General features: G+C 41.4%; 1 protein-coding gene across 1 annotated transcript in view; it reads left to right on the plus strand.

Annotated features, from left to right (window-relative positions):
- The first annotated feature begins 3,866 nt into the window (after nucleotides 1-3,866).
- LOC115798426 (alpha-N-acetylgalactosaminide alpha-2,6-sialyltransferase 1-like) overlaps nucleotides 3,867-18,134 on the plus strand; it is a 30,152-nt gene continuing 15,884 nt past the window's right edge. The window contains exons 1-2 of the mRNA XM_030755275.1: nucleotides 3,867-4,031; nucleotides 12,694-12,856. Of these exons, the coding sequence (XP_030611135.1) occupies nucleotides 3,867-4,031; nucleotides 12,694-12,856 (328 nt within the window). The remainder of the gene's footprint in view (nucleotides 4,032-12,693; nucleotides 12,857-18,134) is intronic.

The raw sequence follows: 18,134 nt of genomic DNA on the forward strand, positions 1-18,134 counted from the left end.
ATCCAACTTTGATGTAATGTCCTTAAAACAAGTCAAAATGAGGCTCAGTATTGTGTGTGTGTGTGTGTGGCCTCCAGGTGCCTGCATGACCTCCCTACAATGCCTGGGCATGCTCCTGATGAGGTGGCGGATGGTCTCCTGAGGGATCTCCTCCCAGACCTGGACTAAAGCATCCGCCAACTCCTGGACAGTCTGTGGTGCAACGTGACATTGGTGGATGGAGTGAGACATGATGTCCCAGGTGTGCTCAATCGAATTCAGGTCTGGGGAATGGGCAGGCCAGTCCATAGCTTCAATGCCTTCATCTTGCAGGAATTGCTGACACACTCCAGCCACACGAGGTCTAGCATTGTCCCGCATTAGGAGGAACCCAGGGCCAACCGCACCAGCATATGGTCTCACAAGGGGTCTGAGGATCTCATCTCTGTACCTAATGGCAGTCGTGCTACCTCTGGCGAGCACATGGAGGGCTGTGCGGCCCTCCAAAGAAATGCCACCCCACACTATTACTGACCCACTGCCAAACCGGTCATGCTGAAGGATGTTGCAGGCAGCAGATCGCTCTCCACGACGTCTTCAGACTCTGTCATATCTTGTCACATGTGCTCAGTGTGAACCTGCTTTCATCTGTGAAGAGCACAGGGTGCCAGTGGCAAATTTGCCAATGCTGGTGTTCTCTGGCAAATGCCAAGCGTCCTGCACGGTGTTGGGCTGTGAGCACAACCCCCATCTGTGGACGTCGGGCCCTCATACCATCCTCATGGAGTCGGTTTCTAACCATTTGTGCAGACACATGCACATTTGTGGCCTGCTTGAGGTAATTTTGCAGGGCTCTGGCAGTGCTCCTCGTGTTCCTCCTTTCACAAAGGTGGAGGTAACGGTCCTGCTGCTGGGTTGTTGCCCTCCTACAGCCTCCTCCACGTCTCCTGGTGTACAGGCCTGTCTCCTGGTAGCGCCTCCAGCCTCTGGACACTACGCTGACAGACCACATTTGGAAAGCTCATTGGGGGTTATGCATACACTAATAAATGGGACTGCATTGCATTCTGCATAGCAGAACTACTTTGTGAAAGATTTTCTTCACAGCTGTTGTGCTCACTGTTGTTAAATAAAAAGAACAACTTTAGATTTTATTAATAATGAAAATTTTCATTAAAAAGCACCAAAAGCAGTGGAGATTCTGTTCCTCCTTGATCCTTTGGGGACGTTCTTCTGTTCTGCCAGCAGGTGGACTCAGTGTAATGCAACACAGCGATCTGTGCTGACAAGACCGTCCACTCCAAAACCATTCAGTCTCACAGTATAATGACCTGTTGTAGTAATAGTAGTATGACATTAGCGGTGTAAATGATTTGTTTTCTCTTGTACTTTTCAGTATGTGATAATTATTCCAAATCTCCTACAGAAGCATAAATAAGACTGAAAACCCTGCACACTGATGGTGTCTTGGCTTTGTTAATGACATTTTGGTTATCATCTGGTAAATGTCTGATGGTCCATCCTCATTTAAAGGAATCTTTGGAAGGGAGCTTAGTTGCTTTCTTGTTTTCTTTTGTTAAACCTATACAATACACCAACAGCAGTGTGAAATGCATCCACACTGTGTCACTGCATTTTCTTCATGCTAAGAATGAATTTGCATACATTTGAGGTGAGGTGTGTTTTTTGATCTCCCCTATGGCCTGCATTCTTTTACCTGTTTATGTTTTTGCTCTCCTGACCACCTATCCTCCACATGAAGGATAAACCAAACTGGACTGGGTCTGTTCTCACAGAGAGCATATTAATGTGCAAATCATGTTGTTTGAAGTACAAAAGTTTGCAAAAGTTTTGAGCCATCCTCCAGTTCTTTATATTTTGCTAAGAAAATGGGAAATAGGTGCAGGAATTTATTGAAATGTGAAAAAATAAATGGAAATACAATAAGACAAAAACAGAGTTTGTAAATTTCTAATGAGCTTGAAATTCAATATTTGGTATGGTCACCTGTATTCTTCAACACAGCCTGAACGCTCCTAGGGAGGATTTCAGATACTATTCATGTGCTATAGATGCTGTTTTAGGCTTGCCACATCTTCTTTTACTCTTCACTTGTCCAGTGTTCTCAAATTTTTTTAGACATACTGCACACCATTCCACCATAACAGCTCTTTGCCTGTCAAACTGTGTTATGTTCGGCATTTGTCGTAGATTCAACTTGTCACTGTCCCTGTGTCTTGAAACCAGGGTTTTGAATTTCTGAGTTTTGTGATTTTGGATTTGAGGTGGTTTATATTCTAATTTCTTTTCTTGCTTTTGTGTATAATTTTTTCTTGTGCTTTTGAGTTTTGGATATTTTGTGCTTCTGAGTTTATCTCGGTTCTGTGTTTATGATGTTAGTTCCCTGTCCCGGTCTCATCTCTGTTTCCTTTGAATCTCCCATGTGAAGCCCAATCTTGTCTTCGTGTTTGTTTACCTTTCTGTCTGTGTCAAGGTCAGGTGTCTTAGACAAGTCTCTATCTCTGGTTGCTGTCAGTTCCTGTTTTATCTTGTTAGTCTTGTGTCCATGTGTTTTGTGTCTAGTTTTGCTTCCCTTGGTGTCATTAGTTTGATTAGGTTCTCCTGTTGGTTCCCCAGCTGTGTTTTCCAATCAGTCCACAGTGTATTTTATGCCGCCTTTCCCAGTGTTTTGTTACGTTGTTTGCTCATGGTTGTGTGTTCTTCTGTTCCATGTTTTCTTGGAGTTTCTTGGTTTTTAGATTATTTTCCTCTTGGACTATCTGTGTATTTTGCCAGAGAACTCAGCATTAAAATTCCCTTTAATTTAATGTTGAATCCTGCATTGGGGTCCACACTCTTCCTGTCGCACAGCCCGCCTTGACAGAGCTAAAGAAATGAGAAGAAATTATGTGTGTTGTGTGACAGGCTGCCAATAACAAAGTGCCTAAAGATAGAATTTATAATTATTTCTTCAGTAAGTTGTTTGTTATGTGGAGACACAACCCTGATTCATCCCTTGGATGATTCAGATCAGTGTGGCATAACAAACAAACAAACAAACAAACAAACAAAACATTCCTCTGGCAATATTCATGTAAAAATATTGGATTGAAAATGAACGAACAAAGCAACCATCAAAAAAAATAAAATAAAATACACCTGGAGAAATATTGCTCAAGACCTGCAAAGAAGTCTGGTTCCTTATAGAAAGGAATGAGGGTTGGCTTTAGCCTTTTGCACAATACTGTATAGCATATTTACTTATGCACTACTTCCCCTTTGTTGTGTGACAAACCACAATATTATAATATAATACAATATGATGTTGTGAGTGTGTCTGAATTCATTTGTTTTTTATTTTTTCTTCTTGAAAGCCCTGCCCTGTCACATCAATCACAACTTGTCAGGTGGCTTTTTTTTTTAACCTGTGAGCAAATCTCAGCAGGGAGAGCAGTCAGATGTCTGGACTTAACTGAACAACAAACCCTCTGCAAGAGATGGCAAAGTTAATTTTCAGGAATTTGTCCCTGCTTCTTGTGGCATCAGTTATCTTGATCCTTTTTATATCATCATGTGATCATAGAATCAGGTCAGTTGCATTTTTGTATGTTTTCTTAAGAAAAATTATCATTGATTTAATTTGTTTTCCAGTAAATTACACCTTTTTTTTTAAAAAAAAATTTTTTTTAAAGAGAGAGCCGCTGCTTTATCCTACTAATTCTCTTATGTTTTATCTATTTCTCTTCTGACTCAGGTTTTCAACTTTCATGGATTTAGATTATGATGAATGGGAAGAATTCATGCTTGACTGGCACAAGGCATACTGGAAAAATATTTTAAAATCAGGACCACCGCGTCCTGGGTTTGTCACAAGATTGCAAGTAAAAATGGCTGATTCAGCAAAAAACAACACAGAGGTTAAACCTAAATCCTCTACACATGGAGCTGTAGCTGAGACCCCCATGCCTCTACTCTACATAAAAGACTTTCAGAAGCTTCCTCACTGGGATTTTGAAGATGTTTACAATCAGGATGCTCCACCGAGACCAACAGTAAGCATAATTTAATAAAAACAGTAAAATCTATTACTTTTTTGGGTGTGAGCGGCATAGCTGGAGTGTTCTCATGTGTGACATGGACTTTTCTGCTTGCTTTGCTTTGCTCTGATATTATTCCTTTAATCCTTTAACACCAGGGCCAGATTTCAGAAAGCAGGTTTAGCTGAAAACTCTGGGTTTGTTAACCCTAAAATTAAGGAAACTGTTCCAGAAAGAGAGCTAACTTCAGCTCTCAGTCAGTTACCAGGGTAACAGACTCTGTGAACCTAACCTGGTCGCTGGTGGGTTTTAGCCAACAACAAAGTCAGACAGCTATTACGAGCAAGACAACAAGCAGGCACTTCACTTCCTTTTATCTGTTATGAACTGATACTAAGCAGCAAGTTCAGCGTTAGGGCCAAACCTAATTCACAGCCGTGAAAAGTGCATCGCTTTTGGTATGTAATACACACCATGCAGTGAATTGGTGGTGGAAAACTTTATGTCGATATGGCAGTCACGCCCTTTTGCCTGAACCACCTGTCTAATTTCCTCATTCATAAAGTTGCTGTCAGAGCGCAGAGAGGAGCGAATTCATCTGCAGATGGATACATTTTCCATTTACTGTAGTGACACTAAATCACACTAATCTGTATAAAGCTGTATAAAACACACTGATCAATAACACTGGTCAACAATGATTTTGCTACCTGGAGAAAAATACGTGATATAAGGTATTTCAGGTATGTTGATTCCAAATCTATAATCAGAATTTCTCTATCAGGTTCTTGAGTTAGATTTTCTAATTTTAGGATTGAACAGAATTTAGCAATAATTTGGGTGATTTCGGGGTGCTGAATCCAAATATGGTCATTAAAATTCAATCAACTAAAGTTTAACGGCCATTATTGAGAATCAACAATGCCAGAAATTTGCAATTTCTTATAGTGACTGTAAATAGATTAAAAACAAAGTTTTAGTGCCACATCAAGTGATGGAATAGTGTTTCTGGGGCAGTCCAAAGTGATGCCAAGCTTAAAGCTCGGATCTTTGATGGACCCCAAGTCCGTGAGCTTATTAGAGACAAAGACTTTCCATCTAAGCTCAGACCCCTTGAACTAAGAGCATGCGAATCATTTGTTCAGGTGGTAAAGTATTTATTAGGCAACCACAAAGCCACAAATTATGAAGAAATAGTTGTCTACATGCTCATATCATCATTCCTCTCTCTCTCTCTGTGTGGAGTTTGCATGTTCTCCCCGTGTCTGTGTGGGTTTTCTCCGGGTACTCCGGTTTCCTCCCACAGTCCAAAGACATGCACTTACTGGGGTTAGGTTAATTGAAAACTCTAAATTGGCCATAGGCGTGAATGTGAGTGTGGATGTGAGTGTGGATGTTGTCTGTCTCTCTGTGTTGGCCCTGCGACAGGCTGGCGACCTGTACAGGGTGCACCCTGCCTCTCGCCCTATGTCAGCTGGGATAGGCTCCAGCCTAGCTCCCAGTTAAGATGCTGAGATTATGACTAATATAATCTATGTGGAATAAAACACTCAGATTCAGATCATACAGATCAGCTACTTTACATGAAAACTTTACTCCTGTTTACATGAAACAGAATAAATGCTGATCACTGTTTGAAATCCAAATCAGAGGAAATTATTTAAAAATAATAAACTATTACAGAGAAACAGCTTCAGAGGTGCATTTTTGTGGTCAGTCTTTTCTGATCACATCCTCAGCTAACAAGTCCTCCACTGAGCCTGTGAACTAATCAAGGCTGTACAGGGTCTAATCTGGAGTCCACTGATATGCCACTACCTTAACACAGTGACAAGTGGAAGCTACTCCCACTTTAGACAAATGTTTACACACACACACACACACACACACACACACACACACACACACACACACACACACACACACACACACACACACACACACACACACAGAGGACACATTCATATAACCGTTGAATTACAGTGAATTTTTGTTTATATCGCGTTTCCGCGTATGTTTAACCCAGACTTTCACATTAGCTGTGTGGTGTTTTCAAATCTAATTTGCAAAAGCAATAAAAAAAACAAACACCTGCGACTTTCATCATCTGTCCTTCTGCGTCTGATTAATCCCACAGGTATCTCACTTGGCGTTTAATAAGTTGAAAAATCACAATTTCGACTGAAAAAATATCGACAAACGTTCAAACAAAAGCAGTCAGACTGCATGTTTCATCCAGAGGTAATCACATAATCTCACCTGCCGCGCCCTCCCTACCAGTGGGTGACAGCAGCTCCAAATCCAAGGAGGGCTGTGCGTCGTAGGCAGCGTGCACCATAGGCACTGTGTCCCGTGCATTATCCGCATTAGCTGGAATTACACTGAAAGTCTAGCGGGGCTGCAGTGGAGGGTGAATCCAACCAAACTCATCTCTGAACACTCATTTTCAAGCTGAAGCAAAGGGTTTAAATGGACTCATCAAAGCTTGAAGTGTGCTCATACAACCTTATTAACAGTAGAAATTACCGACCTTATGGCCTTCCTATTTGTTAATATTTAGAAGTTAGATTCAACTCATTGTCATTGTATACACAAGGCACACAACGAAATGATTGTTCCAGATCACTCCAGAGATGAGCATCTGCGGTCATGCAGACAATGTGGTTTAAGTGTCTTGCCCAAGGACACAATGCAGTGCAGTGACAGGGGCTCGAACCAGCAACCCTGCGGCTGCAAGGCGAGCACCTACCTACTAAAAAAATAAGTTTTTTTTTAATGTAAATTTGTTTATTCTCAAATCAAAACGTTGCACTGCAGCTTTCATGCTCTTGTGCAGAGGTGCGGTGTTCAAGTGGGCACCTGAGCAAATACAAGCCATAATAAACTATGCAGGTTTGCTGTAATCTGCAGATTAACTCATCAGATCTGTGAACACTTGTGTTTATTTTGGCTGCAGCTGTTTTTTTTGTTTGTTTTTTTAACGCACTTTATGTCACAGTAACACTCAAATCTGGCACTGTACTAAACAATAAAGCAAAAAATGTGCTGAGAAAACAGAAGCACTGTTCCACCCACTGATGAGAATATGTGATTGGTTCAGTTTGACACTGAAAAGGTTACCAGAGGCCAGCCTTTCCCCATCTTAGAGATGTTTCACTTCTAACCAAAGACTGGAGCCATATGAGCCAAAGTAAGAGTTGACAACATTTATTAAACACTTAAATAAAGCCAATGTTTAGCATTATTTATCCAGTAACTCCAGACACCTCTAGGCTGAGGAGGTGTGCTGAAACCAGTCACATCTGCTCCTAAAGGTGGATGCTCATTGCGTCATTCAACACCAGTTAAACTGCCTCTTTTTGTGGCTCTTAAAAGTCTGACTGATGCCAAATTCAAACAAAGCATTCAGTTTGTTTCTTTTGCTGCAGATTAAAAACACACCAAGCCCAGAAACGTCCTCCTCTTCTGCTTTAGGAGCCGCCTCTGCGCTGCTGCCCGAGCTCAGCTGTTTGATGTGCTGCTGGAGCAGCTGTGACAAGTGGGCCGGGTGGTGCTGCAGCAGGGAGGACACGTGGGAGGTCAGCACGGTGAGCCTGCTGATCACCTCGTTCTGAACGACAGTCATTGACGGGAGTTTGGAGTAGCTCTCGATGCCCTGTGCTCTCAGTAGCATGTTGTCTATGCAGGCTCCTAGGAGTGTGATCTGCGGACTGCCGCTCAGAGTCCTCAGTGTAGATCAGGGATCCTCAAATCAGGCCTCGAGGGCCGATGTCCTGCAACTTTTAGATGTGTCTCTGCTTCAATACACCTGAGTCAAAAATAGAAGTCATTAGCAGGACTCTGGAGAACTTGACTGCATACTGAGGAGGTAATTCAGCCATTTGATTCAGGTGTGTTGATCAGGGACACATCTAAAACCTGCAGGACACCGGCCCTCAAGGCCTGGATTTGAGGATCCCTGGCGTAGATCATTCAGATGAATGAATGTGCGTTTTGCAATGTATGTACTTTATTGGATGCCGCACTTGTTGCAGCGCGGGCTCCACCTGTTGGTGTTCTTAGACGCAGACATGTTGTGAAGCTGTCGTCTTCAGGCTGGCATTAAAATAAAAAACGCTGTTAACAAAGTTAAATCTCCTCAATCATTTTGACACTAAGCATCTCCTTTACCTTTGGCTCTTTACTAACAAACACAACAGTTGGGCCAATGAACAGAGGAGCCATGTTGCAGTAAATGGAGTCATTCAGGAATGACCGAATCACCTGGTTAGGGAAGAACTTGACAGTGATGTTGTGTTTGTAAAACCTGTGCCTGAGAGTCATCATGTCTTCAGCACTGCTGCTGCTGTTCTGGAGCACAGCAATCATTTTACAGTCCTCAAACAACTTCTTCAACTCCTTTTTCATGAGTAAAGTCAAACCGCTATCCTCCTGGTTGGTTTGGGATGGGGAGGCACCTGGAGGAGCATCCCGTGCAGGGGGAATATACTGAGTAACAGCCAGCAGCTTCTGTTTTTGGATGTGCAGAGGCTTCCTGTGGAGGGTCACAGCCTTGGAGTGGACACTGTGTGATGGGACGTCATCCTTGCTTTGGAAGCAATTTTAAACACAAGGTCGCCACCATCTTTGACAGAAAAGTGATGACGGCACACATGTTGTATTTATGGACACCAAATACCCTCTATGGCATAATATTTTACGTAAGGCAGCGCTACGTCACTGTGTTTTACAGGCATGAGGTGCATAATCAGTATGATTGCACTGAGGAATATTTGCTTTATTGGAGGAAATCTGCCCTGTCGTGCCTCGTGGACAGCGGGGCTGCAGCACCTTTTTACCCCAACATACTGCACCAGCACCAGCGTGGATTGTTATTTCAGCAGCTGTCCTGTCTGGTTATCATCTTTAGGTTTCAGTGGGGATGCACTGGCACTTATTAGTGCTTTTCTAGTTTCACTCACCACTCAAAATAGGATTTAATCCCTGGACCCGGGATTCCCGGGAAATGCGATCAGAACCATTTCCTGCTTCCCGGGAAACGTTAAGATGGGAAACCGGGAAAAAATTTGTCACTAAACTCCAAAATTGCTTAAGCGCAGAATCTCTCGATGCTCTCTGCTTCTTAAAAGCACACTTTCAGAAAGAAAAGAAAGCTTCAGAATGTTAAATTTAAGGAAATATTGAGAGAAGGGTTCTTTTAATGCGAAAAGCACTACTGTTCATTTCAGGCACGTTCAGCCTCCATTTAAGGCTGCAGCCTTCATGTCAAGCGTTTTAATAGAGGTATTACACAGTTGTACTTTTTTCCTCTTTAATTTGTTGAAATTGTAGGCAATGTGTTTAGCCTAAGGTAATTTGTATTATATAATTTTATATTATATATTGTTATATTGCATTATATAGCCTATAAAATATGCCTGCCCTGAACAATAAAGAAATATCTGTTTAACTTCGAGTGTTTCTTTTCCTTGTTTGCAGCCGCTTACTAACAATTATGAATTAGGATACGGGCCTAATGTGTGAAGAAAGTATCATGAAATAGATTACTTTAACATATTTCGCTTTTAAAATGGAGTTGAGTAAAATGTATATTTTTTAGGCTATAAGGATTGGCCAGTTTTTCAAAAGACGATTCACAGCGAACCTACTTTAACCCTTAGACACGGCGTTATAAATTTGCTGTTGCCAGAAGGCCCTGTGTTATGTCATATTATAGTGTAGTACGGTAGTTAACTTTTCAATGACTATTACAGCGTTCCACTGGTGGAACGGTGTGCACGACAGCGCAAGTGGCTGAGCCTTTATCAGTGCTGTGGAGATGAACCGTATTGTTTTGCACCAGCAATTGTAAAATAGCTTGGTATAATTCTATGTACAATGCAGGAATATTAGAATTATATTTGTTAAGGGAGTGTTGAGGAACGATACAACACTGCCTAGCTCGAGCACTCGAATGCCGAAATGTAGGTTTTATTGCATTAAACTAGCCAACGTTGCCCCCTACTGGGCATAACAGGACACAGCTGGAACGCTACCTCTACAATATCAAAATAGGTTAAGCCCGACACAGGCTACAGAAGGCCTAATTAAAATAAAATTAAAAAACACTTTTTCCCGGGATTCCCGGGAAATGGCTCGTCTTTTCCCGGGATTTGATTCATGTCATTTTCGGGAAAAATATTAAACCCTAACTCAAAACACTTTAGAACACATACTTATACACTCCTGATCAAAATTTTAAGACCAGTTAAAAAATTGCAAGAATTTGCATTTTGCACTATTGGATCTCAAGGAGGTTCTAAGTAGAGCTTCACAATGCTAAAAGAAGAAATCGGTGCAAGAGAAAAACTTTTGAGCAGGGAATTTATTGAAAACTGCATTTTTTCAGCTGTCCAAAAGTTTAAGACCATAGCCTTTAAAAGCCAAAAGCTGTGCAAAAGTTTGGATTCCATGTCATTCTCTGTCAAGTCTTTACACTGTCAAGACCTCCCGATGGCAAAAGCAAAAAGCTCACTGACTTTGAACGTGGTAGGATTGTTGAGCTGCATAAGCAAGGCCTCTCACAACATGCCATCGCTGCTGAGGTTGGATGCAGTAAGACAGTCATTTTGCATTTTTAAAATGATCCTCAGGGTTATGGAACAAAAAAGTCAAGTGGTAGACCCAAAAAAAATTTCACCAGCACTGAGCCGCAGGATCCGATTGGCTGTCCGTCAAGACACGGGACGATCCTCTACCCAAATTAAGGCTATTAGTGGGCACCATCATGATTTGGGGTGCCTTTTCCTTCAATGGAACAATGGAGCTTCAGGTTGTGCAGGGGCGTCAAACAGCAGCTGGCTATGTGGATGTCCTCTGTGTGACTGGGTTTTTCAACAGGACAATGCTGCAGTTCACAATGCCCGTCTGACAAACGACTTCTTCCAGGCGAATAACATCACTCTTTTGGACCATCCTGCATGTTCCCCTGATCTAAATCTGATTGAGAACATTTGGGGATGGATGGCAAGGGAAGTTTACAAAAATGGACATCAGTTCCAGACAGTGGATGCCCTTCATAAAGCCATCTTCAACACTTGGAGCAATGTTCCCACTAGCCTCCTGGAAACACTGGCATCAAGCATGCCTAAACAATTGTTTGAAGTGATCAACAAGAATGGTGGAGCTACTCATTACTGAGTCCTTTTTTTTGACACTTTGGTTTCTGTTTAGAGGGGATTTTCAGGTTTTCTTTTTTTTTTGAGCTATGGTCTTAAACTTTTGATCAGCTAAAAAAAATCATGTTTGAGTGTAAATGCAGTTTTCAATAAATTCCCTGCTCAAAAGTTTTTGTCTCTTGCGCCAATTTCTTCTTTTAGCATTGTGAAGCTCTACTTAGAACCTTCTTAAGACCCAGTAGTGCAAAATGCAAATTCTTGCAATTTTTTAACTGGTCATAAGATTTTGATCAGGAGTGTATAATGCTTACACTTATTGTTAAAACTTCATATTCATTAAAGACTTGGAAAGCTGCCCTGCATGTTTTCAGCTAAATATGAAGCTGTGACTGACCTCCGACCTTTAACAATAACTCAGTGAAACATCTCTGCTGTGACTGTCAGAGAGCTGTCATCTATCAGTGAAGGTGACGTTAGATCAGATTAGAAACAGTTAAACTGGGAACATTAAAGTAGTTTTTCTCTCAATCTCATTACTCATTTTTATCCATTAATGGCAGATATAATAAAATTCTCAGTTGAAAAAATGAATGAAGTGAGGTTGCTAATATTCCATCAATAGATTCAGTTTTTACTGAATAATTATTCAATTACATGGCCATAAAGTGCAGCAAAAAGAGTTTTTATTAAATAAAAAACTTAGATGAGAGCAGCTGCACCCCCGGGGTCTCTGTTTCAGAAACTAATACACAGGTACACAGGTGTAAAATTAGTATTCAGCTGCATCTGATGAAGATTCAAGTTGGTTAAATGATGACAGCAGACATTATAAAAGAAAGAATAAAATTATATATTGTATAACAAACCTTTATTCTGTCTATAATGATGATGACAGAGTGGGCCAGGCTGATTAAAATGACTCGTCATGCTTCACACTGACACGTGCGATCATGAGGCTCTGCTCTTTATTTACCCGTTGCCATGGTGAATCCTGGTATCGGAGCTCTATTGATGATGGCTTTCTTTCCATACTCACGCACGTGCTAACTCAGGGTGAACATACTCAGAGTTCATTGAGCTCTGATCAGCTGTTCTGGAAACTCAGAGTTGCTGATCTCAGAGTTGATCAACTCAGAGTTCGTTTTAAACTCAGAGTTTTTTGAACCTGGTTCCTGGAATAGGGCTGCGAGTGACCGCTGCTCATACACCTGTTACCTGTCGTTACTTGCTGTGAACAGCTGGTTAAGACCGAGCGTATCACCGCTGAGATGTTTGATCAAACGCACTTTGCATTACTGTCCTATCGGAAAAATTTAAACTGTATCTGAAAGTTGAGAAATTGTGTTTCACACCCAACAGGATTATTGGGGTAATTGTTGTTGGAAGTCTGTTAAACTGTTTGTCAGTATCTATTAATCTGCCCTTTTTGGCTTCTTGTCTCATTACATTTGCTGTTTCTTGATTTGTTCAAGTCCATCATCGTAGCCTATTTCATGATTTAATATTTTTATGATTTTCAGACATGTGCTCAGTCTCTGCGAAACTCTCAAGATGAGAAATTCAAGGAGGCTTTTCTTCCCAACATACGCTTGTTTCTGCACAAAGACAACATCAACATGAGCGAGTGGAATCGACTTTCACACTTTAACAGTCCTTTTGGCTTTATGGAGTTCAAGTACAATGGTGAGTCTTTGTGAAGCTGATATCAGGTGTGTGCTGAACTGATGAGCAGCAGAGTAATGAACACTTTTTTCCCACTTTCTTTTCTTTTTCCTGGACAATCCCAATTTGCTAGTTAAATAACCACTAACAATACTGGAGGGATATAACACATAATCCAGTTTAATTCAGTCCATTAATTCAATTCAATTCAATTTTATTTATATAGCGCCAAATCACAACAAACTGTCTCCTCAAGGCGCTTTGTATTGTGGGTAAAGACCGTACAATAATACAGAGAAAACCCAACAGTCAAAACGACCCCCTATGAGCAAGCACTTGGCGACAGTGGAAAGGAAAAACTCCCTTTTAACAGGAAGAAACCTCCAGCAGAACCAGGCTCAGGGAGGGGCAGTCATCTGCCGCGACCGGTTGGGCTGAGGGGAGAGAAAGACATGCTGTGGAAGAGAGCCAGAGATTAATATCAATTAATGATTAAATGCAGAGTGGAGTATAAACAAAGTAAATAAGGTGAATGAGAAACAGTGCATTATGTGAACCCCCCAGCAGACTAGGCCTATAGCAGCATAACTAAGGGATGGTTCAGGGTCACCTGATCCAGCCCTAACTATAAGCTTTATCATAAAGGAAAGTTTTAAGCCTAATCTTAAAAATAGAGAGGGTGTCTGTCTCCCGAATCCAAGCTGGAAGCTGGTTCCACAGAAGAGGCGCCTGAAAGCTGAAGGCTCTGCCTCCCATTCTACTCTTAAGTATCCTAGGAACCACAAGTAAGCCAGCAGTCTGAGAGCGAAGTGCTCTGTTGGGGTGATATGGTACTATGAGGTCTTTGAGATAAGATGGTGCCTGATTATTCAAGACCTTGTATGTGAGGAGAAGAATTTTAAATTCTATTCTAGATTTAACAGGGAGCCAATGAAGAGAAGCCAATATGGGAGAAATATGCTCTCTCTTTCTAGTCCCTGTCAGTACTCTAGCTGCAGCATTTTGGATCAGTTGAAGGCTTTTCAGAAAGCTTTTAGGACAGCCTGATAATAATGAATTACAATAATCCAGCCTAGAAGTAATAAATGCATGAATGAGCTTTTCAGCATCACTCTGAGAAAGGATGTTTCTAATTTTAGAAATATTGCGCAAATGCAAAAAAGCGGTCCTACATATTTGTTTAATATGTGCATTGAAGGACATATCCTGGTCAAAAATGACTCCAAGATTTCTCACAGTGTTACTGGAGGCCAAAGTAATGCCATCCAGAGTAAGTATCTGGTTAGACACCATTTTTCTAAGATTTGTGGGGCCGAGAACAAGAATTTCAGTTTTATCTGAATTTAGAAGCAGGAAATTAGAGGTCATCCAGGCCTTAATATCTTTAAGACATTCCTGCAGTTTAACTAATTGATGTGTGTCATCTGGCTTCATTGATAGGTAAAGCTGAGTATCATCTGCATAACAATGAAAATTGATGCAGTGCTTTCTAATAATACTGCCTAAGGGAAGCATGTATAATGTAAATAAAATTGGTCCTAGCACAGAACCCTGTGGAACTCCATAATTAACCTTACTGTCTGAAGAAGACTCCCCATTTACATGAACAAATTGGAGTCTATGAGATAAATATGATTCAAACCACTGCAGTGCAGTACCTTTAATACCTATAGCAAGCTCTAATCTCTGTAATAAAATGTTATGGTCAACAGTATCAAAAGCTGCACTGAGGTCCAACAGGACAAGAACAGAGATGAGTCCACTGTCAGAGGCTGTAAGAAGATCATTGGTAACCTTCACTAATGCTGTTTCTGTACTGTGATGAATTCTGAAACCTGACTGAAACTCTTCAAATAAACCGTTCCTCTGCAGATGATCAGTTAGCTGTTTTACAACTACTCTTTCAAGAATCTTTGAGAGAAAAGGAAGGTTGGAGATTGGCCTATAATTAGCTAAGACAGCTGGGTCAAGTGATGGCTTTTTAAGCAGAGGTTTAATTACAGCCACCTTGAAGGTCTGTGGTACATAGCCAACTAATAAAGACTGATTCATCATTAAAGGCTACATTTGTCAGTACGGAGTCAATACTGTTAACCCATTTGTTCACCCTGTATTATAACTTGCATTTAATTGTTTCAGTCAGGACATGATATTCCTCAAACAGATTAAAAATCATAAACACCATTTCTTCACTAAACCCATATGGTTTAACCACATGAGGTATACTTAATACATTTAGGGGAAAAAACAAAACAAAAAAATTAAAAATTCTACTGTAAATGAAAGAGTTGTCTTTCTTCAGTACAACCAACACCTGATCAAGTTTTATCAGCTCCATCATTTATCATGATTGCAGAAAAATGGAGATGCACCAGGGCACAAATATACATGCAAACCACAATGTTTCCCACTACAATCGAGGTTCAATGCAGCAATATGAAATACGTTTGGTTACTAGAAGAGCTGACTCAAAGAGTAATAAACCTTGTGTCCTGGAGTGAAGCTCTCTCCAAAGTGAGTTAATCACTATGTAAGCACGAGCGTTTCACCCACATTTGCGGCTAAATATAGACCCGCAACAGAAACTTATCAAGCAGCACGTGTGTGAATAAAAAGTGTTACAACATTTAGCCCGTGTAGGCCTGAGTTTTACAACAAAAAGATTGATAACACAACAGCAGCAGTGTATGTCTACATACACACGGCGAAGTGCACAGGCAAAGCTGTTATACAGAGTTACAGAGAGTTCAGATGGAGTGAAAGTCCAAACCAGCACCACTTGTTCCTGTAATCACCATTAAAACCTTTACTGGGAAACAATTGGTGGGAGTCCTTCATCAAACCAGCTGTTCAATAAGCTCTAAGTCATTGAATGTCAACTGGCGGCCTGTGGGTCACATCCAGAGCTTTCCATCCGGCCTCCCAAATAATAGTGTCACAGGTACTATATGCACACCCTCTGGTCTCCCTTCTTGAAGATGGGGACCACCACCCCTGTCTGCCAATTCAGTGGCACCACCCCAGATCTCCACGTGAAGTTGCAGAGGTGTGTCAACCAAGACAACCCTACAACATCCAGAGCCTTCAGGAACTCAGGGTGAATCTTGTCCATCCTAGGATCCCTGCCACCAAGGAGTTGTTTAACCACCTCCGTGACCTCACCCCCAGTGATGGGTGAGTCATCCCCCTCTTTCCCAGACACTGCTTCCACCGCAGAAGGTGTGTCAGTGGGATTAAGGACGTTCTTGAAGTATTCCTTCCACTGCCTGACTATTGCCTCAGTTGAAGTCATCAGCGCCCCACCCACACTATAAACCATGTGAGTAGAGCACTGCTTTCCCCTCCTGAGCTGCCTGACGGTTTGCCAGAATCGCTTCAAGGCCATCCGAAAGTCTTTCCATGGCCTCACCAAACTCCTCCGACACCCGAGTTTTTGCTTCGGCCACCACCCGAACTGCCTTCCACTTGGCCTGCCGGTACCTATCAGTTGTCTCCAGAGCCCCACAGGCTAACCAAGCCCAATAGGACACCTTCTTCAGCTCCCTTCACCTCCGGTGACCACCATCTAATTCAGGGATTACCACCACAACATGCACCAACCACCTTGCAGCCGCAGCTCTGAACAGCAGCCTCAACAATGGAGGTGCAGAACGTGGTCCATTCGAAATGCTGTCGAAGCTCTGCTGGAGGTGGGAGTTAAAGATCTTGCAGATTTGGGACCTCTGCCAGGCATTCCCAGCACATTCTCACGATATGATTAGGTTTGCCGGGTCTGTCCAGCATCCTCCCTTGCCACCCAATGCAACTCACCGTCAGGTGGTGATCATTTGATAGCTCAGCTCCTCTCTTTGCCTGAGTGTCCAGAACATACTGCTGCAGATCTGATGATACAATTACAAAATTGATCATTGATCTGCGACCTAGGATTTCTTGGTGCCACTTGCACTTATGGACATCCTTATGTTTGAACATGGTGTTTGTTATGGGCAAACTGTGGTTTGCACAGAAGTTCAATAACAAAACTCCATTCGGGTTCAGATTGGGCAGGCCGTTTCTCTCTGGGCAGGCCGTTTCTTTCTGTCATTGCCCACGTAAGCATTGAATGCTCAAGTATAAACAGAACATTTAAATACAAAACCTCTCCTGGGAAGAAAATACAGAATGGAAAAAAAAAACAAAAAAACATCCCAATATATAATATGCTAAGCATAAGGGCAATTTCACCCATAAAATTACATAAATTTCCTCCTTTATATCCGTCCAGTACTTCTGCAGGTACTGACAGTCCCAAAAAATGTGAGCATGGTCTTCACTCTCCCCACAGCCTCTCAAGCAGAATGGTGAGCATGAGGGTATGAGGCCAGCCAGCACCATTGACGTCCTAAAAAACCTAACCTTTACTTTCCAATCAAATTCCTTATAAGTAGGACTATTGGTACTTTTATGACTAGATATAAAACTCTTCTCCCAATCTGTTTCTCCAATGATAATGTTGGCCTCTAGCTCCCACTTTCCTTTAATAGAGCCAGTGTCTTCCATTACACTTATTTGCAAAATTTTATATATTTTAGATATGCAGTGTTTTGGAGTTATGTTTTTTTCCCCATCAAATTGATAAAATATTGTTCCATCTCCGTGGGGGATCTCCTAATCATTTCCCATTCATTATTGGTAGTTATGTAGTGTCTTATTTGAAAATAATGAAAAAGGTCTTGGGAGGGCAAGCCATGTATCTGTTGTAACTGCTGAAATGATTTTAAATGTTCTTCTATAAATAGCTGGTTGACAGTTAACAAACCTGACTCAGCCCAGTGTTTACAGCCCCTATCCAACAGGGAGGGCCTGAATTCTGGGTTATCTGTGATTGGTATGGCTTTTGTTAATGAAATTGGGATTCCATGACCTTTCCTAACTTTGTCCCATATATTTAATGTATTTAGTATCCATTTATTTTTAATTTTCAGCTTTTTCCAAAATTATTTACTTAGGAATGCTATTGTACATAGGGGACATTCAGGGACTGAATTTTGTTGATTTGTACCCACCCTGTTACTGTATCATTTTTAATCCAGTGCACTAATATACGTAATTGAGCAGCCCAATAGTAATTCCTAAAATCTGGCAGTGCTAGTCCCCCTTTTTGTTTAGATAATTAGAGTGTTTTGAGCCTAATTCTAGGTCTTTTATTCTGCCATATATGTTGTCTGATCAGTTTATCTATAGTCTTAAAAAAGTATTTGGCTTCTGACCAACTCTTTGGATGATCATTGTGTTGTAAGGCATAATTAAAAACACTGCA

Source organism: Archocentrus centrarchus, chromosome 19 (genome assembly GCF_007364275.1).
Source record: "Archocentrus centrarchus isolate MPI-CPG fArcCen1 chromosome 19, fArcCen1, whole genome shotgun sequence".
NCBI lineage: Eukaryota > Metazoa > Chordata > Actinopteri > Cichliformes > Cichlidae > Archocentrus > Archocentrus centrarchus.